At 41.2% G+C, this 27,694-nt stretch overlaps 1 protein-coding gene across 1 annotated transcript in view; it reads right to left on the reverse strand.

The window, feature by feature from the left end:
* FLT1 (fms-related tyrosine kinase 1) overlaps nt 1-27,694 on the reverse strand; it is a gene marked incomplete at its 5' end in the record, with an annotated part of 91,657 nt that overhangs the window by 56,021 nt on the left and 7,942 nt on the right. Inside the window, 7 exons of the mRNA XM_010140061.1 lie at nt 4,130-4,244; nt 20,112-20,271; nt 20,687-20,856; nt 22,763-22,880; nt 24,809-24,983; nt 26,443-26,579; nt 26,668-26,830. Of these exons, the coding sequence (XP_010138363.1) occupies nt 4,130-4,244; nt 20,112-20,271; nt 20,687-20,856; nt 22,763-22,880; nt 24,809-24,983; nt 26,443-26,579; nt 26,668-26,830 (1,038 nt within the window). The remainder of the gene's footprint in view (nt 1-4,129; nt 4,245-20,111; nt 20,272-20,686; nt 20,857-22,762; nt 22,881-24,808; nt 24,984-26,442; nt 26,580-26,667; nt 26,831-27,694) is intronic.

Consider the following 27,694-nt stretch of genomic DNA (forward strand, 5'->3'; position numbering starts at 1 on the left):
AGGGACTGGGAGCAGAAACGACAGGTGCTTCCTTGTCCCTTCAGTAATGAGGGTATGTGGAAGAGAGCAAAAGGTTCAGAGCTTGGCACGGAAAATGCAGGAGACATGGACCCATCCTACCTTGCTTGATCACACCTTATCAGTCATGTCCAAGAAGGATTGACTCTTCTGACTATCTAGCACTCCATCTTTATGTTGGATCACAGTTTTTAACACTACCCACAGCCAACACGTCAGAGTGATGCACCATTGCCAGCCAAACCAGAGATGGTCAAGGGCGAGCCTAGGATTGGTCTTGCAGAATCTTGTTACAGGGCCATTACTTTCCATTTTCCCTGAAGTCAAGAGGCTTTGTCACTTACAAGGGATGGGACCACCAAAAACTTGTGTCAGTAAGGTATTTATGCAGTGGAAAACAAAGTCATACTCATATACATATATACTTGTGCATGTATGTATATATATTTATATGTGTGTGTATATACACATACACACTCACATTATGAACGATAACTTTATGCACTGCTACTATGCTTTATGCATAGTTCCTGGAAACACAGACCCAGCTTTCATGGTACCTGCTGTTGCCAGTGGGACCCTGACATTTGCTAGCAGCAGGGGGATGGGGCAGTTGGGGACCTTCTGTTGCATTTAAAGTTCTCAAGAACGTGGGTCTAGTAGGTTATTTCACAAAAACAAGGGGGGTTTGTCTCACGCCCTCCAACTCTCCCCTATACTCAAGTGCCCTCCTGCCTACTGCCTCCTTCCCTTGCATTTATTATCCTTTCTTCTTGGCTAATATGTTGTACTTGCTCATCTGAACTCGCCGCCTTAGCACTCTCCCGTGCGTTCTCCATGCCTAGCACCTTTGTCCACCTCTTCTGTGGCTCCTTGCCCCTTGTACGCCTGAACAAGGAGTACTGACTCCTTCTTTCAAAGCTATAGGTAAACCAGTGTGTGCTTGCACACACAAGAGAGAATACATGCCCCATATGTATGTATGCGCTGATACCAATGAAGACATCAGCTCTTTGTAGATCGTTATTGCAAGTCATTCACAGATTGACAATTTAATGACCACTGATCTTGCTAAGAATAATCATAACCAGTATTAGCCCTGAGTTACACATAGCAGTTAGCTTTAGCTGGGAACACTGAGAAGTGATGATTTTTAGCAACTGAATGACAGGAGACTGTCTGTGATCTGTTTACATGAGAAGCTTAAGAATAGCCCAACTTCGTAGGAAGTCACTGAAATGTCCAGCAAAATGAGAATGAAAACTTTGGGTGGGGGAATCAAATCACTTCAAGAGTTGTCTTATGATTAAGTATGTCAAGGCTTATGTTACAAAGTTCTTCCATTATACCACTCGAGTTTCTCAATGTCTGCTAAAAGAGGCTTCAACGGAAATGTTACTAAAACACTCCTGTCACGGTTTCTCTGTCACCAGAAGAATAATGTAGCACAGGCTTCCTGCATTACTTGAACAGTACAGAAACGGGGTTTGAGGTTTTTCTAACTTTAAAAATATACTTTTGGGTACCTTGATAACCACAGACAAACAAACAACCAATCAACCTACCACAGTGAGAAGTCAAACTACAGGGACTCAGATGTCGCACGTACAGGAAATGGGTGGAACTGGCACAATGTCTTTAAGCAAGGTGAAAACAGCTACCTTGATTGCTAAAAGAAACCTTTTGACTATTCCTTGTTCATCTCTTCCCTTGATTACAATAATCTCACCCTGTGGTCACCCCCTTTTCTCCTTTCATGCTAACCCAAATGTGAAACTTTTTGAGTTTCTTCATCCATTTCCTACTGCTTTGTCTCCTACATCTTTCTTGTTTCCACTGAGCTTTGAGACTGTTTTTACCACACTTGCTATGCTTGGATGTGGAAGTGGCATAGACACTCTGTTTAGATAGCAGGACTCCACTGACGTGGAAGTGCCTCAGAATGCTGTTCATTGCTGTTTGCAGTAGCAGAACTGCTCACAGTAGCAGTCCATCAGAGCCAGACACTTGTGATGACATGCGGCATTCAGTGAGCTCAGTGCTATTAAGAGTCTTACAATATTCCAGCAGATGAGGAAGGGTTTTGTCTGAACTGTGTCCCTTTGAGCTTGCTCTGGGAGACCAAGAAAGACTCTTGGACTGAAAAGACAGAAAAGCTATAGACTAATATTCCTGGATGCTCTAGAGCAGCTGTGTGTGCACAAGTCATGCAACTCACAGCTTGGCCAGGAACTCAGGTTTAGAGAGCATTTTCTACTTACAATAGCAATCCAGCTGTGCTTGAAAAGCTATGGAAGAGCAGCAGAAATGAAGAAGCCTTTGAAAACATGGGAAAAAGCTGAGCAAAGAGACTATGGGGACTAGGAGGAATAAAGCAGTGCAAGGTAGACCTTTCTCAGTTGAAGCATGAAGACAAGGAATACCAAGGAGAACTACAAAGTTTCATTGCAAAACTTTCTATGTAACACATGCAGAGACCATTCCTTGGTTCATTTTTAAAAAAGGGCTGTTTGCCAAAACCTTCAAACAAAACCTGCAGTTCTGCTGCAAGGACCCATTATTAGCATCTTCCTCCAGGGAGGAATTTACGTGCTGTCGACTGGAAGTTGCTTTGACATTTCAGTCACTCCTCTTCCGCTGTCTCCAAATGGCACACAAGGAGAATGAGATTTCGTCATTAGCTCCTTCTGCACCCTGTGAGAGGGTAGGACTTCACCCATAGCATGGCTAGATGCCTTCTGGAAAACTACTGGTTATCCACCTTTGGATTAGTCTATGTCTTCTTGTGCCTGAAATGATTTCCCTTTTCTCCTTCAAATCTCTCCTTATGTCTCATTTTTCATGTGCTTTCCTATGATTGATAGTCTCCTCTAGTAAGCTCTTTGCTCCCATCTTTACCTTGATCTTTAAGCACATAGCGTTGGCCAGCTAAATAGAGCAATTGTCTCACTGAGATCCAGCCTGTTCCCATGCGCTGGAATGGTGCCATGAACACCTGTAGTGCTTTCTAAATAATACAACAGCAGAACAAAATGTAGTCCTAGGCCAAATTCTTGGCTACAGGCAAAGCTCTATTTATTCTGCAGTGTGTGAAAGGGCTCTAACATGAGAATAAGTACAGTTTATACCCATTTTCATGTGCAGAAGACTGAAGGCAGCCATCAAGGAAAGGAGACCTATATCCCTAGTGCCCTTAGAGTTACAAAAAGTATTTCAATGTCCTTAGAAATGACAGGCCTAGATTAAGGCAGCCATTAAAATTTAGAATCTCTTCAGCCGTTACCACCAAAAACCAAACTAGCCTGTGCAAATGGATGCTGTGACCGTGGCAAGGCATTGCGCATCTTCACCTGAGCTCCTCCATAGCACGGGCTACCCAACCGCACCAAACCTGTCTCATGCTGGGAAGTGCAGTGGATCTATGGCAACCTTTAGGACAACATTTTGATCTGAAGGGACAATCCCCCATGGCCCTTGTCGAATTATCTCATTGCCTTTTTCTGTCCTTCAGAGTGCCTGCGTCTCGCCATGGCCCATAAAGGAGTGTTTGACTTGGGCTAGACTTAACATTTAGATGGTTAATTCTGCCACAGTGAATCCCATCGTACTGTCTCTGACTGAGATCTCTCTTAAACTTTTCTTCTATAATAAGAGTAATTTGGCCCTTTAAATTTTGTATTGCAAGAGAAGACCTGGTCATCTAATAATCTAAGACCACATCTGTGAATAAACTTTTTAATGAGAGTAAATTGTTTAATTCTCATAGGAAAAACAACAGGAAATTGTGCAATGTCACAAAATGAAGCAAAGACAGCCTGGAACCCTGCCCCTGTGCTCTTGAGCTTCCCCAAGATACTACAGACCAGCCCTAAGAGAGCAGATACAGTCAATCCCACTGATGCACTCTCCTGGCATGTCACTTACCTTAATATGGCTGCATGCAGAAATAACTACATTTCAACATCTCAGCAGATAAAAGCCAAACTCTTCAAATCTAAACAATATAAAAATACTGGCCTCTCGATAATAAATACTGTTACTTCAATGTCTTATACTGCCTTTTCAACACATGCTGTCACATGGAAACATTATCTGCTTCTAGGAATCATACCTTATTTTTGCCCTCTATTACAGCCATTCGCTCAGTAATGCTCTGGATCCTGTTTCCTATGTTGCTGCCAGCTTTGAGGATGAAAGATCCTTCAGTATAGGAGCAAAAGCCATGCCTGAAGACAACAAAAATGGAATTTTATTGATTTGGTGATAGACTGAAACATTCAACACATAAGACAAAACAATTCTGGAAACAGGGACCAGCCAGGGAGACTGCAGGTGCTGTGATGACCAGGCAAGTATAGTTACTTTTCGTTAAACCTTGAGTTTTGGAGTCTGATGATGGATCCACTACCACAGCCCTTCCTTGAATATTAGCTCTCTGAGTCAATGTTAACATTTAACCCACTGTGGCTCTGCAAGACCTACATCCCATTTTCAGTGTTCCTGTTTGAAGCCATTGTCATGGTTCAGGCTTAGCTTCAAACATGAGTTCATATTATTTTCAGCCTCAAATTGAAGACAAATTATATTCGTTTCAAGATCAGTTCCTTAATGTATTGGATGCTGTTTCACTATGTGCAGGTTATTTTTGTTACCATGAAAAAAATTATGCAAGTTCTCATTTCTGAATGTTTTCTTTAGGTCAGTTTACAAAATGGCAAAATATCAATACTGGGGTTCAATGATTACAAGACACACAGTAAAAATAACCATAACCCTGCTAACTAGCAAAACAAAGTTAAACAAAACTATATCTAATTGCCAAAGGGATGTAAATGTTCATTTAATCTGAAAAAAATCAAAGTCATGTTAATGAATGGAAATCCCACGGAAAAAATGTTTTTGCCTTATGCAACGAATTGGCTTCTAATCAGAACATTCAGGTGTGGTCATGGTAGAGCTAATTTGTTTTCCAAAGCCTAATTCGGTACACATGAAAATAAACACATTGGAATGCTTCTTAAATGCTGACTGTCCCTAGTCTTCTAGGGTATCTAGTTTCGCTTTTCACCCAAAATTTGTTTGTTGCTTGTTCAATTCCAGCTTCATCAGTAGAGCTTAACCCTTCAGCAGGATCAAGGTCTTTCAAATACAGTATGTTCCTTTGAAAGATAATGACTGTAGTATCTGTGATGAAATAGTTCTGACATATGTATCAGTTGTTTGGAGAAATGACCTTTAAAACCTGGTGACTGGATAACGGCATGTGATGCAACCCTGACCAAAGAATGATGTTCATTTCCCTTCAGCTAAATGTGCAGTTTGCTTAAACTGTGTGTTGTTTATAATATCAATATGACACTAACTTTACATGCTTGTTTTTAGTTGTGCAACTTTGCGTCAAACTGGGCGGTGTCTTAGCAGTTATTACAGCTTAAAGGAATAAAACTACCTTGAGCCGTAATCATTAGCTCAGACATATGATTGTCTGTCCAAATTTCTTCACATGCATAGAGAGGTTCAGTGAGCTGAAAAAGCTAAAACACAGGAGCAGGCCATGGTCATTCACGCATGAAAAGAGAACAGGGAGCAATAGCAGGAAAGAGTTATCTACACAACCATTTATTCCAGACTCTGTTTTAAAAGCCAGCTTCTAATACGTGATTGTTGAGGCCAGGGTAGATGAAAGACAGCTGCATTAAGACAGTTGATGCATTCAGATGGGGAAAAAATGGTTTAAAATTATTCAGAAATGTAGATACCATTTACTTGGCTCATTTAACACTTTAAGAAGTCTGGTTCTGTAAAAAGACTAGAACACAGAAGACATGATAATGTGGTGATCTGATGATAACATTTCCATCCCATAGCAGATATCAGAATTTATTTCATGATGCCAGTACTGTAGGCACAGAAACAGGAGGTATTAAAGGCACATCCTTGTGGCTGGGTATTTGGGCAACTTCTGTATCTGTAGGAAGACAGAGACCTAAAAAATCTCATTTCTCCCATACTAAAAAGTAACTAAAAAAAAGTCCTTTCCCCACAGAAAAAAATTATGTTTCTTCGTTACAATGATGAAAATTTGTGCTTTTTACTATAAAAATCCTTACAGAAACATGTATTTTGGTAAAGGACAGAAAGAAGGTATTGCTTGTGCATTTCTGAAAGGCATCTCCAATCCCCTTTCTTGCAGCTCTGGAGCCTCCAGGCTTAGTTATTATTGTACTCTTCCTCATAATTCCTTGAAAAAGACTGCATATATTTAGGTTGCCATGTCTTAGGGATGAGGACAATGTTATATCTTTGTTGATGTTTAGCACAATGAGCTGCTGATTCCTCATTAATATCACAATACAAACAACAACCATAATTGCAATAACATCACAATGACAAGAAACACACATGTAAAACACTAGATGAAATATTAGCCCTGGAGGCACATATATGAATTCTACTAACTTTGCATTCCACACTTTCTCCAAACTGCCAATTACAATGTTAATGCAATCATAGTACAAAATCACATACACTTAATAGCTGACACCCATGGTTTGAATAAAAAAGGAGTAAAAATGAAGCTGAGAATACATCATCCAACAGCCCATGGTACACAGCAGGAGATGTGAGTACTCTCATATGTGCCGCTTTGGCTCCACGGTCTGCTGGATCAGCAAACATTTACAAATCAGTTGCAGCACGGCTGCCAGGCAAAACCTAGGACAAGACTCAGACTCATCCCTTTGGATGCAGAACCAGATGATTTCCCTCCTCAGCTGCCAAATGCTCTCACTTTAACCTCAAATACACTAACACAGCTTAGGGACAGCACACGAGCCACCTCCAGTCTCCTGAGCTGGTTACTCAGGTCAGAACTCAGTCATCCTGTCTCCTGCTGCTGCCAGCAGTGCCATGTGAAGCCACTGCTTAAGCCAGCAGCATCGGGTAAAGACGGGCAAGGGTCAAATGGAAGTAATTAAGAGGCATTTTCTCAAGAAAGAGATAAGGCCTTGCTGAACTTAGATGTAGTCATCAAATCAAATGTTTGTGTTAAGTACATATGCCTGGAAAGAAAGAAAGAAAAGTGACAATAAAAAAATTTACTCTGGCTGGAACCAAAACACACAATCATCTTCCCGTTAATTCAACTGATGTTGTGTGTGTCCTCAGATAACATCAGCCACATATTTTTCTGCTTTGTAAAGAAATTACAAGTTACTTCGAACTATCTGTCCGGTAAAATAGCAAGGGTACACTATTTGTAGCAAGAACTGTCTGTGTTTGCAGGGAAATCCCACTGAATTTTGGATATCTGAGTCTTACTCGAGATTATCTCCGGCGTGCATGAATTCCTGAAATGTTTTGTTGTGGGATGAGCCTCATTGCTTTGAATCTTCAGGAAAGCTTACGGCAGGGTTACCAGGTTAACGAAAAAGCACACAGTGTGCACAGAGATTGGTAAACAAGCTGATATCTGCCAGAACAGTTCTAAGCACTTCTTACACCTGTTTCCCTGCAGCCCCTTTCACGTCCCTACTTCATGGCTGTGGCTATGCACATGTAGAGCTCCTATATAATACATGCTAAGAGGGCGTGTGTCCAAACGTATGCTTAGAAACATTATGCAACCTCACAGCAAGGTAATTAGACTCTGCTGTCTTAGTTGAGCCCTGGGGGAAGCACAGTAATGAGGTTTCTCACCCCGGAGTAGTTTATTTCCATGTGCCTGTGTGCGTGCTTACATGCGCGTTTGCCTGTGTGTGCTCACACACACACCTGCACGCACAGGCACGCTTCGTCCTTTGAGTCAAGAGCCTGAGAAATCAGCTACTCCTGTGTAAAACCAGAAGGTTTAAATTCTCTTGTGGGTTTCAAGTGAAGCCCAATGTGAGGGGAAGGAGAGGTGCAAGTGGCTCTGCTGGCGCTGTGGGCCAGGGGAAGCTGGTAGCACGTGTTACATGCCCAGCTGCCCGCTGGCAGTCCTGCTCACCACCCTTAGCTTTGTGAATGTACACTTCTTTGGAAGGGCTGGGGATGGTTTACGCAACCAGAAGTAAGTTCAGCTGTGATACGTGGAGCTGGCACTGGCGGGGGCCCTAGAGAAGCGGCCTGGGGGAGGGGAGCCAGCCCTCTTCTCAGGAATACATCAAGCCCTTGAGGAAGCAGAGTGTGCCATGTTTGAAGATACAAAGATAATCACAGTGCTGGGAACCGTCTTGTGTAGTGGAGGAAGCCAAACAACAAGAGGAAAGCAGCATATGCTCCTGATTTCGCACAGGAAGCTAGCAGCACCTCCTGCCAAAGTGAGATAAGAAAACTCCCATGGCCTGTTCTGGACAAGGCCGTGGTTATCAACCTTAGCTTCACACTGTCCTCACTCTGCTCCGCAGCCTGCTCCCTTTCCTAATGAGTTTCAGAGCCCTCACCTCTATTAGCATACAGCATGCCAAGCACAATAACGTGGTATATTTATAACTATTGACGGGGAAAAATTTCCAGGCTAAGAGTGCACTTCATGTCATCTTGATGTATTTCACTGAAATCAAACCAGCTCCAAGCTGAGGTCCTGCCTATGAAACTACTGGTCTGAGAAGAAAAGTGGTTTTGTTGTTACTCCAGTGATTTATAGCAGAGCGTAGGAGCTGAGGTAAAGAATTTGTCTAATTAGTCACAGGACAGATTTGACCCTCTGTGTGACAGACAGTCCTAAATGAAAGCCCTAGACTCAGCTTGTGTCCCGACACATCTTCTCCCCCACTCTGGAGACAGTTCTGCAATTTGCAGTTCAAGTAGTACAGTGACAAATACCAGCAGCAGAGACTCAATCCCATATCAGTTGGAAAAATACTCATCTTCTTGCCTCCTCATCTTTTCAGCAGCTCCCTCCCAAACCCTCCTGTGTGATGCCAGAGGCCATCGCAATCTCTCCCTCCAGTAACATCCCATTCAGGGATTCGGCATTCCTCTTGGCAAAGACATCGGTAGCCCCAATCACACTCTTGTTTACTGAGGTAGTATTTGGCAATTGTACCGGTACTAGGAGCAAGAGGAAGCCATCCTGTCACTGATGGTGACCATTTTTGAGAGTGATTAACAGCAGGCACAATATTTTTCTCAGCATCTATCCTTTTTTTTAGGTCCTAGCATTACTGAGGCAATGTTATTACTTATTCAAGCTGGGCTGACTCACATCTTTCAAGAGGTGACAACACTAACCTTAAAACAGGAACTCTGGAAATTCCTGCAATTGTAAAGAATATATAGGAACTGTTTTCCACTTGGAAGTTATCAACAAAATCTGAATAACACGAGCCTCGCCTGCTCTGTGCCTCGGTCTCCAGCACCATGCGATTGTAGCTCAGGGCTGGCATAGCTACATGTTCTGGTGAATACTGAGGTGGTTTGAGGAAGGAAACAGAGAGGGAAAATAGTAGAAGGGACTACATACATGTTGCAAAACATGCTTTATGGGGGTGGCGGGGGAGAACATGTGCTGGCCCTCTGCCAGTGTGCTACACGAGCCTTGGCTGTGGATGTGATTCTATGATTCTAAGGAGCTCTGGTCCAAGTGTTCCTGCTCTAGGTCAAAAAATAATCAGAGGTTGAAATGCCAGCCCCACTGCATTCAGTGGCAAAGCTGCAGCCAGCTGGGAGTTCATCCCAAGTGCATTCCCGAATAAGCAGGTTAGTGGGGACAGGAGGAAACGTGCTATAAATGGTAGGAGCTGGATGCATTTTACATCATACATTGTAGTTTGTTTCTTTATATTTATTTAGGAGCTTAGCAAGGAAAGCAAAACAAGACTTCCTGATGAGCATGGTGAAGGTTCCTCCTCTGCATACCTCATTCACCTCTCTGCTCTCACAGTCACTAGCACCTACTGCTTCCCACTGCAGTGTCAACACTAGCCCACCAAGAGTAGATGGGACATCACATCTCACTTCAGACATACTCACGGCTCCCAGTGAGCAGCAACTCCATTACCTTCAATCTCTGTCTCCAGTGGAGGAGCAACTTTTGACTAAGGACACTACTATCTGTGCTAAGGAGTTACTCACTTTCAAGCTGCAGGGTGGGTGGAGGATTTCTCAGTGGCCTCCATGAATTAGGCTGGGTTGGGGCCCTGGTTCACTGCTCAGTTGCCAGAGTGAGGATTGAGTTTTCTTCTGTTTTGTAGGATGCTCTGTGTCCCCTCTGAGGGGGATTCTTAGAGGGAAAGTGTATTGTCTAGGGAATTCACAATGTCCTGAATGCCCCATCCTTCTGGTGATCATCTTTGAAAGCAGTAGGGTGTATGGCATTCATGGCTTTGTTGCATATTGCCATGGATCTGTGGAAACTGTTTGACAATTGCACACTGCCTTTATTGCTATTATCAACATGCAACCAGATAAATGGATAGTGTTTCCCTTTCACACTCATACTTTCCAAACTTTATGGCTTATATACCAGAACTATACCAGAATGCTACCACAGAAAGCTGATTGATCTGAACCATCTCAAAAGAAGCAGCAAAATCAACAGTAGTCTTACCTATCCCACCTTTCAACCCTTCATCAGCTCATGCTCGTGTCTCCATGGGAAAAAAATCACATCTACATCTGTGCACCTCAGCATCATGCAACACCTGCTATTCACAACAAAAAAATACAAATGCCTGAGGCTGAGTCACCAAAAAGCATGTTTTGCTTCCAACTTCTTCAGCAGTACTTGTGACTCCTGGCCATTAGGGAATATAAGAGCTTTTGAAAGTAATTTTTTAGATGTTTGCACATCCTGAGGTGACCTGAAATATTCTCACCTTGAATTTCTTATCAGATAATTATATTTCACTTCTTGACCCTCACTTTCCTTCTTCATACTGCTTAGCATTCTTCATGGACACAGAATACCATCATATTTCAGTCAATCCTTCCTTCCTTCCTTTTTGTCCGCCTCCTTTCCCTCCTTTGCTAGACTGTAATCACTCTCATCTCCCACGTGGTCACTCTGACTCAGTCTTCACTTTCTCTGTCCGAAAGCAACAACCACATCCTCCACAAAGGAGCTGGATATTCGCTAGAACTCCAAAATTATCACTCAAAGCATGAGGTTTGCACATGCACCTAGAATACCTTGAAGGGGGGAAAAGTGATTGATTTTACTAGTTCGTAGCACTGAAAGGAAAAGCTGTTTTCTGATTTGGTTGAGCAGTCAGAAACCTAAAGAGAAATACCATGTAACCTCTACATACCATGTCTACTCTTGTGCTCTGTTTCTTCTATTTCCAATCTATGTTCCCCATATATAAAGTTCAAGATATTGTTCAGACCTTTCTGGCGTAAGTTATTTTCCATGCATGAGTCTCTCCCAACAGCTCGCTCAGCTTCTAGACATAACCTCACATCTATAGCCTTTCAAGATCCAGGTATCACCACCACCTTCCTTTGCATTGCCAACATTTCCTTCTTTTCCTTTGCTGTCCTGACTCAATCCTCTTGTCTCTAGAAAGAAGTAACTCTTTACTAATCTATTTACACACTGCTTAGTGCTCCCTGTGCTGACCAGCTGGAAGCACAACTAACACCCTCTCCATTTTCCAGTGATCAGCGGAGGAATTGAAAGAGATATTGCTGCATTGAGGTTGTGTTTTTCAAGACGGTTTGTTTTCAGCTTCACTACAAGTCGGGGGTCTGAGAGCAGCTCTGAACTGACTGGAGTAAAGGACTGGAAGTGCTGGCAGAAAACAAGGAACGGATGAGAAAGAATGGAGGGAAACATTTTTAAGAAGAGAGGGGGGTTGATTAGAAGGGAAACAGGAAGAGAAAATACTGACAGACATGGGATATAAGACCAAGGATCCATCTACCCCATATCCTGTCTCAACAATGACCATAAGCAGATGGTTGGAGATGAGTAAGAGCAGGACTAACTTCAGATATTTCCTCCTAATACTCCTCCAGTCACCAATTATTATCAGCTCAGGAACTTCCCACAACAGAGGCTGTTTCTACACTTCAGTGGATTTCTCTTCCAGAACTTTGTGCAAACTTTTCAAACCCCCAAAATCCTCTGGCAAGGAGTTTCACAGATCTGATATACACCGCGTGAAGAGCCATCTCCTCTTCTGTTCTGAATTGTCCTCCTTCTGGCTTCATTTAATGCTCCCTACTTCTTGAACTGGAAAAGACCTAAACAACTGATCTTCAGCCATGTGTGTCCTTCACAAGTCCATAGATCTCTATCGCGTAGCCCCCAAGTCACCTCTTTTTCCATCTGCAGAGCCTTGACCTCACTCCTCACTCGACCCTCACACATTCCTCTCGTTCCTTGAAACGCCTTTGATTCTTTTTGTCACCCTCCTAGTGTGCCTCCCAGTTTGGCTGCATCCTTTGAGATGAAAGGATCAGAAATGTTTATAGCATAAAAGGTGTCAGCAATTTATGCATTTATGTGGACTTACCATGGTGTTCTCTACTATTTCTTTCCTGGTAATTCCTAAGACTTAATTTGCTTTTTGAGCTGCTCGTGATCGCGAACACTTTCCCAAACCTGCGTATCGCAGCACTCATCCCTCTCTTTGTGGTAGTAATGATCAGCCTTTTTACACTTAGATTTTACATGTAAAAGCGGGATTGTTTTTCATGTACATCAGGCACACTTATCTTCAGTGAATTTCATCTGCCACTTTATCACTCAGACTCATATGGTTCTGCAGCTCTTAGCAATCAGCCCTCAACCTTGTAAATCTGAATAACTTAGTATCATCAGTAAACTCTGTCACCTCCTTACCACCTTTTCCAGGTTATTTCTGAACATGTTGACAAGTGCAGACCCCAGCACCAGCTCCTGAAAAACTTCACTGGTCACCTCCCTACACTGCAAGAACTGGCTGTTCCTTCTTAACCTCTGTTTTCTATTTTTTAATTCAGTATTTTTTTCTTGATCTTACCTCATACGTTTTGTCTGTTCAAAGCCTTCTGCAAAGGCTTTTTGAAAGGCATACACATAAAAGGAAAAAGGATGCTAACCAAAGTTTGTGTATTTTTGTAAAAGGTGTACTTGAGCCAGTAATAGTACTCCATTCATAATCATTCCTAAGCACACACTGAGTTTGACCTGGTGCCTTCCTTTGGCCAAGAGCCTCTGCTAGCACAGGAGCAGGCTTCTGGCTACAGGCTGGGACGTCCCACTGGTTCAGACACTGCCAGCATGGGGGCCTTGCCTCGCTCTTGACGTGCCGGCCCCATGTACAGCCTGCCTCAAGCTTTATTTTCTACAGGCTGGGCCACAGTCAGTAAGAGATCAAGCAATAACATCCCACAGTCTGCATGGCCCTTAGATGTTCTTCCTTAAGACTGGGTGTCAGACTCTCCCTAGTAAAGCCAAGAGACCACCCCCTGAAGGCAATGAGGTAAAAAATAGAAACTGGAAGAAAAATGAGGGACAGCAAGTGAAAAAAAAAAAAAAGGTAGGAGAGTGAGGATAAAAGTGTGATACTAAGCAGAGCACCCATCTGGATCTTACTTTAGTCCTTATGTTTGAGGTTTGATCAATGACCAACTAAAAAAATATGCATTTTGTTTTAACGCATTTCCATTAAACTTGAAAACCTTCTATTTAAAGTGATTTGAAACTGGCAATATTGAAATTTAAAAGCTTAACCTTCCAGTTCAGCCAAGATCCATAACCCAATCATTTACAGTTTGCAGAATAAATTCATCAGTGTGTGATCCTGAGAACAGACTGGGGCAAACTGTACTCAGTGTTTAGCATGTATTTGTCAAGCTTATTAATCCACATGTATATGCCAGGTCGGATTAATTTTCTAAATAAAATACTAAAAAATATTTTCAAAATTTCGAAATACTGACTGAGGACAAGGATAAAACCCTGCTAGCTGTTTTCAGAAGCTAGAAGGTGTTCGCAAGCAAGCATTGACTTTTGGCTCACAGTGGAGTGCAGGATGAGATGCTTGAGCACGTTGCTTGTTCAGGCTGAAGCAGATCAGATGCAATTTCACTCCTCTCTTTCTTTTGGCTTCAAACACTCTGTAAGTCCATGCTGCTACAACGTACACTCACATCTGTTCCTCTGCATTTTTTGAAAGAAACATGGGGTTTGGTTTTTCTTTATGCTAATCTATTTCCTCAACTGTAGCGAAATAAGGGAATAGCTAGAATACTTCTTTTATATAGCCATTTTAAGTACCTTTACATTACTACATCACCGTAAGAAGATTTTCTTGCCATAGAGAGTGGAAGCCATGAAGGCCACCGGGCAGATAGTCAGCCAGTGTGAATTTAGAACTAAGATTCTGGCCACATGTCAAATTAAACAAAGGCATTTTTGAACTACCTGTTTATTAATGGCATCTGACCTACTTTTACCAGCTCTCAGGACTCAGACTTCCCCTTCCCGAAAATAGAAGGTGGCATGGAGAACAAAAACAGTCACTGTGGACAAACTAATGGGCATCAATGTTTGCAGACATCCAACAATTAAATTTGGGTGGTTCAGTACATTTCTAATTAAGTATAATTAACATTTGTTCTTTACTTGTTCATTCTACATACCTCACTGATGTTCCAAATCTGCTTTCCCCTGATAATCTAACCAAGTACATCCTAATGATTCTGCCTTTCAATTCCTTATTAATACACTGACATAAACAATGCAGAAATGCAATTAGACTGCTATGCACACATGGCCTGCCTCCTCTTTCACTGAAGCTGGTGGGTGTCTGGCCCTGCATTTTCATTATGGTAGTTTCAGGCTTTCTATATCTCTGCAGAACTTTCACAGAAAACCTCTAGTTTTTGCCTTGCTGAGATCCATGACACGCTCCTCTTCCTCCCTCTGTAGTGCTGGGGAGCGATTAGTGTAGAAAATCGTTCATGTGACCCTACTTTTGCATTGCAGACAAGCCTTGAAGGAAGGTAATATTCCCTTCTTACCACTCTGTGTTAAACCAGTAATGATTTCAATGAGGATTCACACACATCAGAGCACTACAACACCATCGTTTCCTGAGATTAGCTCTTTGGCAGCAGTACGAGCTTAGACATTGCCGCACCGCCCCTGGTCCCTGCTTCCTGCTTCTGTCCTCAAACTCATTAATTCAACCCCTTCACTCCCATTCCCATCATTCAGATAGTTTTACCATCAAGAAGAGTTCACAACCTTACACTATAGTCAAGGGGGCAGAGTTTTTACTCAGGTATCAGTTTTTACCCTGCTTTTTTTTCATACATATTTCCACAATACCGTCATGTTTCTTTCTCCCTTATGCACATACACACAAAGGGAAGAAACAAAACAACAACCCACTCTGCAAACTGATATGACAGAAGGGTTGTAAGATCTTAAGGAAAAAGGGAGGCAGTGAGGTAGAGGGAGAGTTGGAACACCCAAGGCAAAATTTCAGCATTGCATCTGTTTGCAGTTTATGAAGGGGTGATTGGTCAAACCTTGGGCAGAGCATGATGAAGACCTTTCTTGAACTGCCCACATGGAAATGCCCAGAGAGAGAAACTGCCCCCAAATGACACTGCATAACTGCTGAGAAAAACAGTGCTTCCACTGATCAACATCAATATCCATGTGCCTTTCTTGGCAATCTCTGCCACATCGGTTTAAGACAAAACACAAATCTGTTGGAGAGTCAGATCAAGAACCATTAACATCAAGCACGTTCCCAGCATGCAGACACTCATTCTGCAGCCTCAGAGCTGAGAAGTTTTAGGTGGAGCCCAGCCTGACTGGCTCTGGAGACCCTTGTCAAACCCCCGCCCCCTTGCCCAACCTGAGCAAAAATTAGGCCAGAAAGAACAACTCCGGGGTGGTTGGGAAGAGGCCAAAGAGGTTGATAGATGCTGCAGGACAAATGTCTTCATCTATATCCCCTGAGCAACCAGGGGATACCTGGCCTGGGAATCTATGAGTCTGCGACAGAGCAGCAGAGTAAGCTGGAGTGAGATCCTAGAATGTTTTCCGTTACAAGAGACCTTCAAAAGTCATCTGGACTAACCCCACCCCTGCATGAGCAGGGACATCTTCAACTACATCAGGTTACCCAGAGCCCCATTCAACCTGACCTGGAAGGTTTCCAGGGATGGGACATCTACCACTTCTCTGGGAAACATGTGCCAGAGTTTTACCACCTTCACTGTAAAAGATTTCTTCCTTACATCTAGTCTAAATCTCCCCTCTTTTAGTTTAAAAACATTACCCCTTGTTCTGTTGCAACAGGCCTTGCTAAAAAGATTGTCCCCAACGTTCTTCTAAGCCTCCTTTAAGTACTTAGAGGCTGCAATAAGGTCTTGTTGGAGCCTTCTGTTCTCCAGGCTGAACAATCCCAACTCTCAGCCTGTCTTCACAGCAGAGGTGCTCCATTCCTCTGATCATTTTCGTGATCCCTCCTCTAGACCCTCTCCAACAGGTTCACATCTTTCCTGTGCTGGGATAGCACTGCAAAAGAAGTTTCTTGTCATTTAAGAAAGACTAATCTTTTTTATTTTATAATTCTATTCTATTTTTGCTCTCGTCGCAAATATATCTTCATTTTATTTAAAAAAGCAACGGAATCCACTGAAGTATTTTTAGTTCTTTTTTAAACAGAAATACTGTCTGGAACATAAATTGAAAAATACAGCCAGAAAACCTTATGGTTTCTTTTAAGGATCCCATAGGTAGCAATCCTTCAAAAATAAAAACATCTCATTTATATATTATGCATCATTCCCCAGCTTCCAGTGACAATACTCAAGTGATGTGAAATCAAGCACACACACAAATCTTGGAGCAAACAGATCTGTGCACTGAAAGGTCTTTGCATCAACAGCATCTTTTCACACGTGGTGCACAATCTGTCCCGTGACATGGGACTCAGAGATTTGGTGAGTATCCCTATTAGCGTACACTGAATAATGGTAACCTGTGGGGGTTTATCAGCTTACGGTGCGAGGTAAATCTGTGCACAGAAATAGAGCACAAATAGAGCAACATTTTATCCCTGGAAGCCTAAACACTGGGCAGGTATATCCAAAGAAATGTTGTAATGGCAGAATAAGATACATTTTGTATCTGCTGCTCAAGGTATAGACACCTTAAATCCGTTGTTTAGGCAAACCTCCCCTCACACACAGAGGAAAGAATAGTGAAACAGGTGGGATTAAAGGGTTCTCCAGCTTGTCAGTGAGAACACCTGACCTGGCACAGACATCAGCCTGAGTAAGGTGTGCCAGGTGCTGATGTCGTCTACTCTGCTTCTTTCCTGAAGCAGGAGGGGAAAAAAAATTATTATTCAGATATTTCTGCCTTTCTGCAATAGTGAGTTGTCACCATATTATTCAGAGGGAGTCATTCTGCTCCTCTTAGACAAAGCATTAAAAACAGTGTTCTCCAGACTACTTCTTCAATGAGCATTTAAAGGAGAAGGAAGGGGAGGGGGTTAAAGAGAATTGTCACAGAACAATTATGAAGGCCATTTGGAAGCAAGTCTGGAAACAACCTTGTAACAGAGCCAATAGCTGACTCAAATTGTTACATTTCTCCTTTGATCACCTGCTCAAACACACTCCTAATTAGCATTTAATTGAGTCTACCATTTAGCACATTATTAAACACCTGCTTGCGGATATTAATTTCTATTTCTGATGACACGTTCTCCTGTGCTGTAGTGCAGTTCTGTGCTTATTTACAGAAGGAAATATTTGACAATGGACGAGCAACACCCCAACTTCCAAAGAACAACCAACTGTTTTATCAGTACCACACCGTGATTTCAATCCGGAGTATCCATTGATGCATAAACATTTGAGAGAAACTTAGATTCAAAATTTTCATATATGTCTTTCTCAGGTTTTATCTACTTAAAAGAAGTCATGATTTCTATTGCACCTTGCACCTATAAGCAGAAATATGTTAGTACTCAGAATTTTGTGAGTTGTTCTTTGAAGGTAACATAACAGATAGAGGAAATGCAGCTCTCACCTGCCCTCGAAATGGAGGATTTCAGGTTATACCTACTTCAGGAAATACAAGAGATTACTAGTGCCACCTCTTGGTGAGAAGGGCACAGAAAGCCATTTATTAGCATAATCCCAAAGCGAGGTGTAATTGGAAAAACTATGTGTGCTTCCAGGAAGTGCTGACCACTCCCTCGTTGATCACTTAAAAGCACCCCTAATTTGAAATAAGGTGTTTGTTCTATTTAATTGAACAAGGAGTCTTGTATCCCCGCAGTTATGAATGTGCTTAAATATTTCGCTGGATTGTCACTAAACCCCAAATCTATGAAAGCATTAAAGAAGTTAAATCCTATGTAAAGTTATTATCTTCAACTGAAACTGAGAAAATGAAGGTTCCTAAACTTTGTAAGGTTTTTAAATATCTTCAGTGTGTCGTGATCCGAATACCTTGCATGCTTGGACCCTTCAGTAGTAGCTTAATGCTAATGCCATTGTGGAGGTTGAGTGTTAATCATTAAGATTGTGTCAGATTTCATGATGCAGGAAGAATTTGTATAAATGAGTCAACACACAAACTTGTAATCAAAAGAAACAGAGTTCAAAGGAAAGATTAAATATAAAAGAGGATTAGGAAAGCACACATCAGCATTGAGTAAGTTTGTATGGTGCCATTTATAGAATAATAGAATCACAGAATGGTTCGGGTTGGAAGAGACTTTCAACGGTCATCTAGACCAACCCCCCCGCATGAGCAGGGACATCTTAAACTATATCAGGTTACCCAGAGCCCCATTCAACCTGACCTGGAACGTTTCCAGGGATGGGACATCTACCACTTCTCTGGGAAACCTGTGCCAGAGTTTCACCACCCTCTTTGTAAAAATTTCTTCCTTATATCTACTCTAAATCACCCCTCTTTTAGTTTAAAAACATTACCCCTTGTTCTGTTGCAACAGGCCTTGCTAAAAAGATTGTCCCCAACATTCTTCTAAGCCTCCTTTAAGTACTTAGAGGCTGCAATAAGGTCTTGTCGGAGCCTTCTGTTCTCCAGGCTGAACAATCCCAACTCTCTCAGCATGTCTTCATAGCACAGATGCTCCATTCCTCTGATCATTTTCGTGATCCCTCTTCCGGACCTACTCTCTACAGGTTCATGTCTTTCTTGTGCTGAGGACACCAGAGCTAGATGCAGTACTCCAGGTAGAATCTCACCGGAACAGAGGGGCAGAATCACCACCCTTGACCTGCTGGCCACGCTTTTTTTGAAGCGGCCCAGGATATGGTTGACCTTCTGGGCTGCAAACACACATTGAACATCACAAGGTTCACATGGGCCCACTGCTCAAGCCTGTCCAGGTCCCTCTGGGTGGCATCCCATTCCTCAGGCATGTCAACTGCATCACTGAGCTCGATGTTAATCTGCAAGCTTGCCGAGGGTGCACTTGATCCCGCTGTCTATGTCATTGACAAAGACATTAAACAGCACTGGTACCAGTACTAGCCCCTGAGGGACACCACTTGTCACCAATCTCCATCTGGACACCAAGCCATTTGACCACTACCTTCTGGATACAATCATCCAACCAATTTGTTATCCACAAAAGAGTCCACCCATCAAATCCATCTCTCTCCTATTTAGAGAGAAGGATGTTGTGGGGGCCTGTGTCAAAGATGTCACATAAATCCAGATAGTCCAGATTATAATCTCTGCCGTTGAAATATCATCCAGAGAATGATGGGCACATCTGACTTGCTGAACTGAATCTGTCAATGTACCATAAGAGAGATTTGATCATAATGGAAAAAGTCTTTACGATAATTTCTGTTGGATACAGGGGAAATCACTGTGTGTAGAGGAAAGGAAAGCATGGAAATCTCCTCCATGAGAAAGCATGTAAACTTTGGATGATATTGCCTGCAATAAAAACCAACAATTCCGCCCTCCATTGTCACACAACGTTGCAGGAAAAAAAAAAAAAAATCACATTGTGCTTTCATGTTTACTAAAAAGTACATTGATTAGAAGTATACAAACTCTGCTAACTAGCAATGATCATGGCAAGCTCTATTCTTGTAAACAATTAAATATTTAAATGCAATAGTAAGGGAAGACATGTTAAATAGCAGTAAAGAAGCTGTCCTACCTTATTTTAGAATGGTTTTGTCTACACGGATACCACATCCACGTAATTTTAGGCTGAGGAATACCATACACGGTGCATGTCAGCACCTGTTTGCTGCTCAGTAAATACAGATTGGGATCAGGAAATGATGACACAGCATTTTCATATATCTGGGGTTTCACTGTAGAGAGTAAAAATTGGAAAGCAATTAAACCCAGCTCATTTCCAGTGTATTGCATGATCATGAAAATCCTACATTCCTGCAGACCGAGTAGTAAGAAAAATCCACAGGAGAACAGAGAAAAACCGCAGGCCTAAGTCAAGTCAGATGAGCGGTTAGTAACACATTTAAGTTGTCAGGAACAAGTATGTGACTGTGGAAGACAGAAACCTTTCTAATGAAAACCAGTGTCCATCTTCTGATTCCAAGACTGGAAGGTGTGTCACCCTGCATATGGGGCTTGGATTTCGAGCCATGAAAGTCAGTAAGAAAACCCAAAATGAACTGAACTATGCAAAATCCATGAAAATCTAGTTCAATGAAAATTTAGCATTTACACGTTCAGGAGAAGCGTGGGAATGTGCTGTAAGCTTACCATTTACTCTAAGAGTGACTGTAAGATTCTTAGATAAGTTCCACTGTCGTATGCTCAATATTATAGTGTAGTTTCCAGCATCTTCCTCAGCAACATCCTTGATGATTAATGAATAATCTTTAACCATGTATCGCGCACACTTTTCAGCAGCAGGTAGCCCATCTTTTAACCTGTTTAGAAGAAGAATTCCAGAAATCAGATTTTGAAAAATAGTCTCGCTTAAATCACCTGCATTATTTCATTTCACAACATTTCTCAAGCCTTGAATTTACAGCCTGAGATTCTGTTCATCAGAGGCTTATCCTTCTCCTACAAATAAGATTGCTGATAGTTATAAAGCACTGTGGAGATTACCACTCTACCTATTAAAATTTATAAGACTCTGACACAGCTCTATAGTATTTGAGAGATGCTGAAAATTGCACCTCTGTTTCTGAAGATCCCAGTTTTTAATTCTTGTGCTGCCGTTTAGTCTATAAGACAACTGTTTACACAAACAAACAAAGGTTGCATCACCCAGCACGGACCATTTCTTTATGGCCTCAGAATACATCCTGGGACAAAGTATTACAGTAGCCTAAGCACAGCTGTGATTTTAGGAAGAGGAAGAGTAAGAAGATTAGATAAGCACTGAAGAATCAGATATCCTGCTATCAAGTGAATGTTTTTAAAGATAACAGAAAATCAACAGAGAAAGTACTAATTGTTGCTTACATATTCCTGAAGAAGCACAATTTTTTCAAGGTCTAAAATACAGCATAAAGTACGTTCTGGTAGGTTGCTGTATGAAGGTTGACACGATGTTAGTAGAAGAGTGCAACAGAGTTTCACTATGATGATGGACTTGACTACAATCATTCACAGGTTTTAGTAAATATTTAGTAAATAATGTGTACTGTTATTAGAGGAGCACTACAAATTTTGTATAAGGACTATGGATTCAGGCATTTCACCATATCTGTTTTATAGAACCACAGAATAATTGAGGCTTAAAGGGCCTCTGGAGATTGAGTAGTCCAAACCCCTTTTTAAAGCAAGGTCAGAAAGGTGCCCAAGCCCATTTTTTCTGGTTTTCAATATCTCCAAGGAAGGAGATTTCACAGCCTCTCTGAAGTACTTGTTCCAGTGTTTGACCAACTTCACATTGATAAATAAATAAGTTTAAACAAGAAATTTTATTTATTTATTTATATTTCAGGAGTTTTGGATCTGTATGAGTGGTCAGCAAGCCCAACCATTAGCTAGAATCACCTCCACTTTAACCCTTCAATTTTCCATGTGGAGCTATAAATGTAAGTTTTGTAAAACAAAATGTCTGGAGCAAAAGAAATTTCTGGCTGTGAGTAACATGAACTCTTACTGTTCATGTATGTATGGTTTGTTTTCTTAATCATTCTTGTCATAGACCCTTTGTTAAAGTGCAGTGAATTGAGCCAGAGCTGCTGGTGTTTAAAACGATTTAAACAAAAAACCTCTGAGATCATGAATAGATAACATCGTTTTATATAGAAGTGGTGTGGGTTAATACAAAAAAAGGTTCAAAAGATTTCTTAGCACAGCATATGTGAGCCAAAGTGAATGCTCCAGTCACTAAAGTAGGTCTACAAGCTGCAGATCACCATATAATAAAACCAGCTTCCAATGTTTTTCTATTAGCGCTTATCTGTATCTCTCAACTTCAAAGTTTTCCTTAAAATAACTGACTTTTCTTTCTCCTATTGCAAAGCAAGTTCGGGTCTCATATCTAGGTCTGAATGAAGTTGAATGCAACACTTTAGTCAAGATTGGCAGAGATATTTAGCTGTAGATTGATCCATTGATCCTGATAGGAGACATACCAAATATATTTGAGGATCTGAGCTTTAAAATTTCCAGATTTTTTTTTTTCACATAAATTAATACTCATAAATTAAGACCCAGGACAACCCTGAAACTTCCAATAGTAATCCACAACTTGGATTGTTGACTCCAGTTTGTTGCTCTTTCAAGGGGTCTTACTTGAATATTTTACCAATGTATAATTTTTCATTTAAGAAGAGGTCCAGTATGCATATGCGTAAGTAACTGTTGTCCTACCATATAACCTCTGGAGAGGGAAATGCCTTCGCTTTCATTGATAAACGATAGGATTTTCTTCCAGCTACCGCCTCCAACACAGTTTTTCTTCGACGTTTCAAATTAATGAACATTTTATCTTAAACAAAGAAAAACAGTGCACTGTATTACTGATTTTCAAAAGCAGTGGTTCTACTAAAGAGAGCAGGAATTGAAAAAAAAAAAAATCAGCTTTAATAATTCTTGTGTTCCCACACGGTAACAGCCATAATAAAACCCAACCTCCTAGTGATCTATAAAATATAGAGAAGAATACCACAGATACACAAGCAACTGAGATAACAGTTCTCAGGCCATGAATCTATCCAGAGAAGATACACTCCAGCCAAGTTCACATTGTGCTTCAGCCAGAAAAAAAGGCACAAGAGATACGGTGGTTGGCGGTACATGGGAAGCTGAATTAGATGATCAGATGATCCTTCTACTCCTAAATAAAGGCCAAGGATCAATGAATGTTCCCAAAGAAAATATTCTGCCAGAAAGGATTTAAGGCACCTTCAGAGAAACAGCAAAGGAAACAGCAGAAATTCTCTGTATCATTGGTAAACAGCTGTTTCATCAAACAAACAAATCTTTATCACTTTATTGGAACAATCTCAACCTGTCGGAATTTGTTCTTTTTCAGTTGTACCACCCCATATTTCAAACTCTCTGGCAAGCTGGTGGGTTTTACCACAGGCAATAAAACACAATATTCATGCAATACATTGGAAAATATCTTTTTTTTTCCCCCTCAAACTGCACTTGAGCAAAACAAAACATTCAAAACATGAAAAGTTGTTTGAGTGTCCTTTTGATAGTACCCATGGTGCAATATTTACTCACATTATGGACTGCACAAGGATGTCGGATATCTATTAAACAAGTGCAATATTTGATCACACTTTCCATGTACATTGCAAATAAAATGCACAGGGCAAATCACGCAAGTCAAGTTATAATGATACAACCCTGATTCTGCAAACTCTTACTCACACAGGCTCTGTCTAATATGCGTATGCCATAGGTGTGGCTACTTATGTGAGTAAGAGTTTACAGACTATCTTCAACAGTTTCAGCTTCTCCAACTTTAATCTAAAACTCAGTTTCTGACAGCTTTGGCTTATCTGTTTAAGAACATAGTAAGTGGTATCATGATTCATCCTCCCAGTGACTTGGTCCAGAGCTTAAATAGAGCAAAAGGACTGAAGGACTCTTAGAATACCAACATGAGATGCTTAGTCCACACTTCCAGATGAGAGAGAAAAGATAGAGCACTGAAAACGTAGAACAAATCAATATTCTGGCCATGAGTCATCTGTCATAAAGGACACCTACCAACCGTTTGATCTTTAACACCAATGATGCTCCAAAGGTCCTGGATAGTCCTAATTGTAACAGGTTGTCACAAAGAAAGTGGCTTCTCCAAGGGCCCCAGTGCACAGAAGTCCTAATTTGCATAAATTTGAAGTAACACCAGGAATTTCCAGATTTCACGTAAGCCCCAGGCCAACCATAGGGAACTCATTTAAGGATCCCACTGTAAAATCATATTAATGAATTGCAGTACTTTGTGCTTGTTTCTTTTCCTTTTTTTTTTTTTTTCCTGGTCTAGCAGATATCTTCTCCATGTAGAGCTAGTGTATCTATTTCTTCTCAGTTTTCATGAAAACGACTGAATAAGTACCGTAGAAAATTAAATGGGATTCTTCTATTTAAATTCAGCTTGGTTTGGGGGATTTTGTTTCAAACTATAGTTTATCTGATTGCTTCTGCCAGAACTGACTGAGGACAGGGTCACGACAGTATTTAGCAGACAAGAGCGATCAAATTGAACTTCAACATGTCTATTGCCATGAGTAAAAAACAGTCATGGAAAAAAATTATAATTCTCTCTGGTCTTCCTCCCTTTTCTGCCCATTGATGAATGTGCTCTAAATTCACTTGCACTTAGTGTCAAGATGTAAAGCTATTGTATGAACTTGGTACATGAGCATTCAATACTCTCAAATCTGCCACATGTCTTACCATAAACAATGACTGTTGTGTTAACAGCTTTGATTGATGGCCCGCTCTTCACATGGCAGGTATACTGGCCTTTATCAATATCACGTACTTTGTCAACAATAAGGATACTGTAAAAAATATTGGCTTCTGTATTCTTCTGGTCAATGCGCTGCATCACAGAACCTCTCCTCCTTGCCTATAAAAGCAAAAATGAACAAGAGCTTAATTAAACCAATTTTCATTATTATTAAGATTTTTATTTTACTGTACTGCCACCACACCTTAATTTAAAAATCCTGATCCTTCTGCACAGCACAGGTGTGCAATAGATGCCTGACATTTCCAGAGGGTTATAGGTAACACAATTCGTTCCTATCTTCACCAAGGCTGTAATCGCATCCAAACTAATTCTCTCCAGAGGAAGATCATCTCTTCTGTGTTGCCTGCCATACCCACACACCGAGCTTCCCATCGCACCTGGTCCAGTATTGCTCGTAAAATTCCCCAGGCCACTGGCACATAGTTTGGTGCCTGGATTTGGTGCGTATTGGCAGCAGACTTACAAAAGAAGAGGGCATTAACACAAGAAGGGGAGAATTCTTAAGACGCTATAGACGGAAAGGGACTAGATTTGGCAAGGCAATAACAGGGTGGAACTGAAGATAACGTGAGTCTGAGGAGATACTTCCTGCAACTCGCCCTCAGCCTTTGGCCTCAAAGTTTATTTAACCCAGGACATTGTTGGTGTCTTATAAACACTGAGCACCCTTCAGTTACCATCCAAATAAAAACAAGGCAGAATTTCACAAGCATGGTGCCCAGTTAGGGCATGGTAGGGCAGCAATGAGCAATGTATTTGGAGCATTTCGTGTTGCCAGGGAAAATGGCCACAGTATGCAAGAAACAATTGCATTAATCGCCCCTATATAATGTAATCATAATTTCAGCTTGTGATTAGACATAATGAGTGACATAATAAATGATCTTGACTTGAGTCACCAGCATAAATCAAACTGACATGAAAGGAATGGGAGTTGTAAACCTTAAAATAATGTCAAATTTCTTATCAGCTTTACATGGACTCCCTGGCAGTTATTCTGTGAGTGACAAATATTTATGAGGATGCTTCCAAAGTGAGGGGAGGAAAAGCACATTCAAGATCATTCCTGTAGTTGTCAAAACAAGAGGATTGTTCATGTGACACTTAACGAACGAGATTTTGGCTAGCTAAATAAAAATATCTTTTCTAAACATGCTAGAGTCAGGTGCCTGACTGTCTGCCCGTCTGAATTGGATGTGTTGAGAGAGTCGGCCTCGCTGAGAAGTTCTTTGTCATAAGACAGAGCCCCTGCCTAGGACTGGGTGATAAATTTCTACCATTTCTCCAGGTCAAAAAGAAGTTCCTGGGGACTAAACAGTTCTAGCATTTGCTTGTGATTACGCAATATAACTAGAGTACACTGTGTAATGATGTTTACTTATTCAATTAAGCACCAGAAAGTAAAAAAGAAACCTTTAAAGACATGTCCGCAAGGGTCAAAATGACAGAATGCAAACCATGGCAAACATTTTGAGGCAAAATTCCTCCTGGGATGCTAGAATCAGCATGATCTAAGGGAAACCCCTGATTCCTTCATTTCAACCACAGCACTCACCTCTCCAGGATAAGTCCACGTCATCTGCACTCTGGTGTTCCAGGCTGCAGTGACAGTGCAGTTAATTGCCAGGCTGTCTCCTCTCAGCAACTTGACAAGACGCGGAGTGCTTAACTGAACATCAAAAATTGTGTTGGCTGCATGCGACAAAGAGAAAGAAAACTAAATGACATCACCAGGGCAGGGTCCTTAATGAAAGGATGGGGAGTGGAGAATGCTACGTACTTTCTCTGTGCGTTAGGTACTTTGTGCTATACTTGTGTCCACCAACAGTTGTCTCACAGCTCAGGAGCCCTATGAATTTATAGGTTGCCTTAGGTATTCTGAAGCCTTTCATGCTGTCCCAGATTATTGTCCTGCCATCAGGAATCAGGGTTTCTCGTGGAATCTGGAAGTGTCAAACATGCATCATAAAAACAACTTTACCCTCATGCCACTCTCTAATCAAAGCAGCCTAATAAAAAGGAATGGGAAAAAAACCCTAGAAAATGCCAATCAAAGTAGAAAGGACGACATTTAATTACGCAGATTTTTCAAGTCACATTTTCATCACAAAATAGAAGAAAAATCTGTGCGAAGAATGTGAATGTTTTATTTGTTTCCAAGATTTCATTATTTATAACAGGATGTAATTTATGACACGATAGATTGACACTATCATTAGCCTCAGTGCTTAGGCTGTTATTCTGCTGGCTCCCGCTTGGCAGCTGAAGTGCTCGTCTTGGAGAATCTTTGCAATTAAGTATCCTGGTTTCATCACTGAGACACAAATACGCATTTTTCAATGGAGGTGACAAATGGACTTAATCTACTGTCGTTTTGTAGCTCTAACAAATTCCTGCCAGAATTCAATATGATGCTTTGCATGTTTATGTTGTCTAAAGGACTGGACTGTTTAAAAAAAAAAAGTTAAGGACATGAATGGATGTTTCAAAGCTGACAGGTCACAGATTATGTGTCTCTAAGTCATTACATACAATGTGAAGTACAAATTTTAAAGCCACAAAGTTTTCTCGGCCACTTTTATTGAGAACTACTGATCACTCTGAATGAGGAAAGTCATATTGATTAGAGATTTTCAAAGGACCCTTTAAATACTAAATACATCACAACTCCCTCAGAAAAAGCATTCAGCATATTTTTAAAATTTGGCACTTCTAAGTCCCACAGAAGTTGAGGACCCACAAGTAATTTCTGGAAAGCCATCGGGTGTTTTTAAACTCAAGACCTGAAGTCTAATACAGACTTAAAT

The sequence above is a fragment of the Buceros rhinoceros genome, unplaced genomic scaffold, assembly GCF_000710305.1.
Source record: "Buceros rhinoceros silvestris isolate BGI_N320 unplaced genomic scaffold, ASM71030v1 scaffold237, whole genome shotgun sequence".
Taxonomy (NCBI): Eukaryota; Metazoa; Chordata; class Aves; order Bucerotiformes; family Bucerotidae; genus Buceros; species Buceros rhinoceros.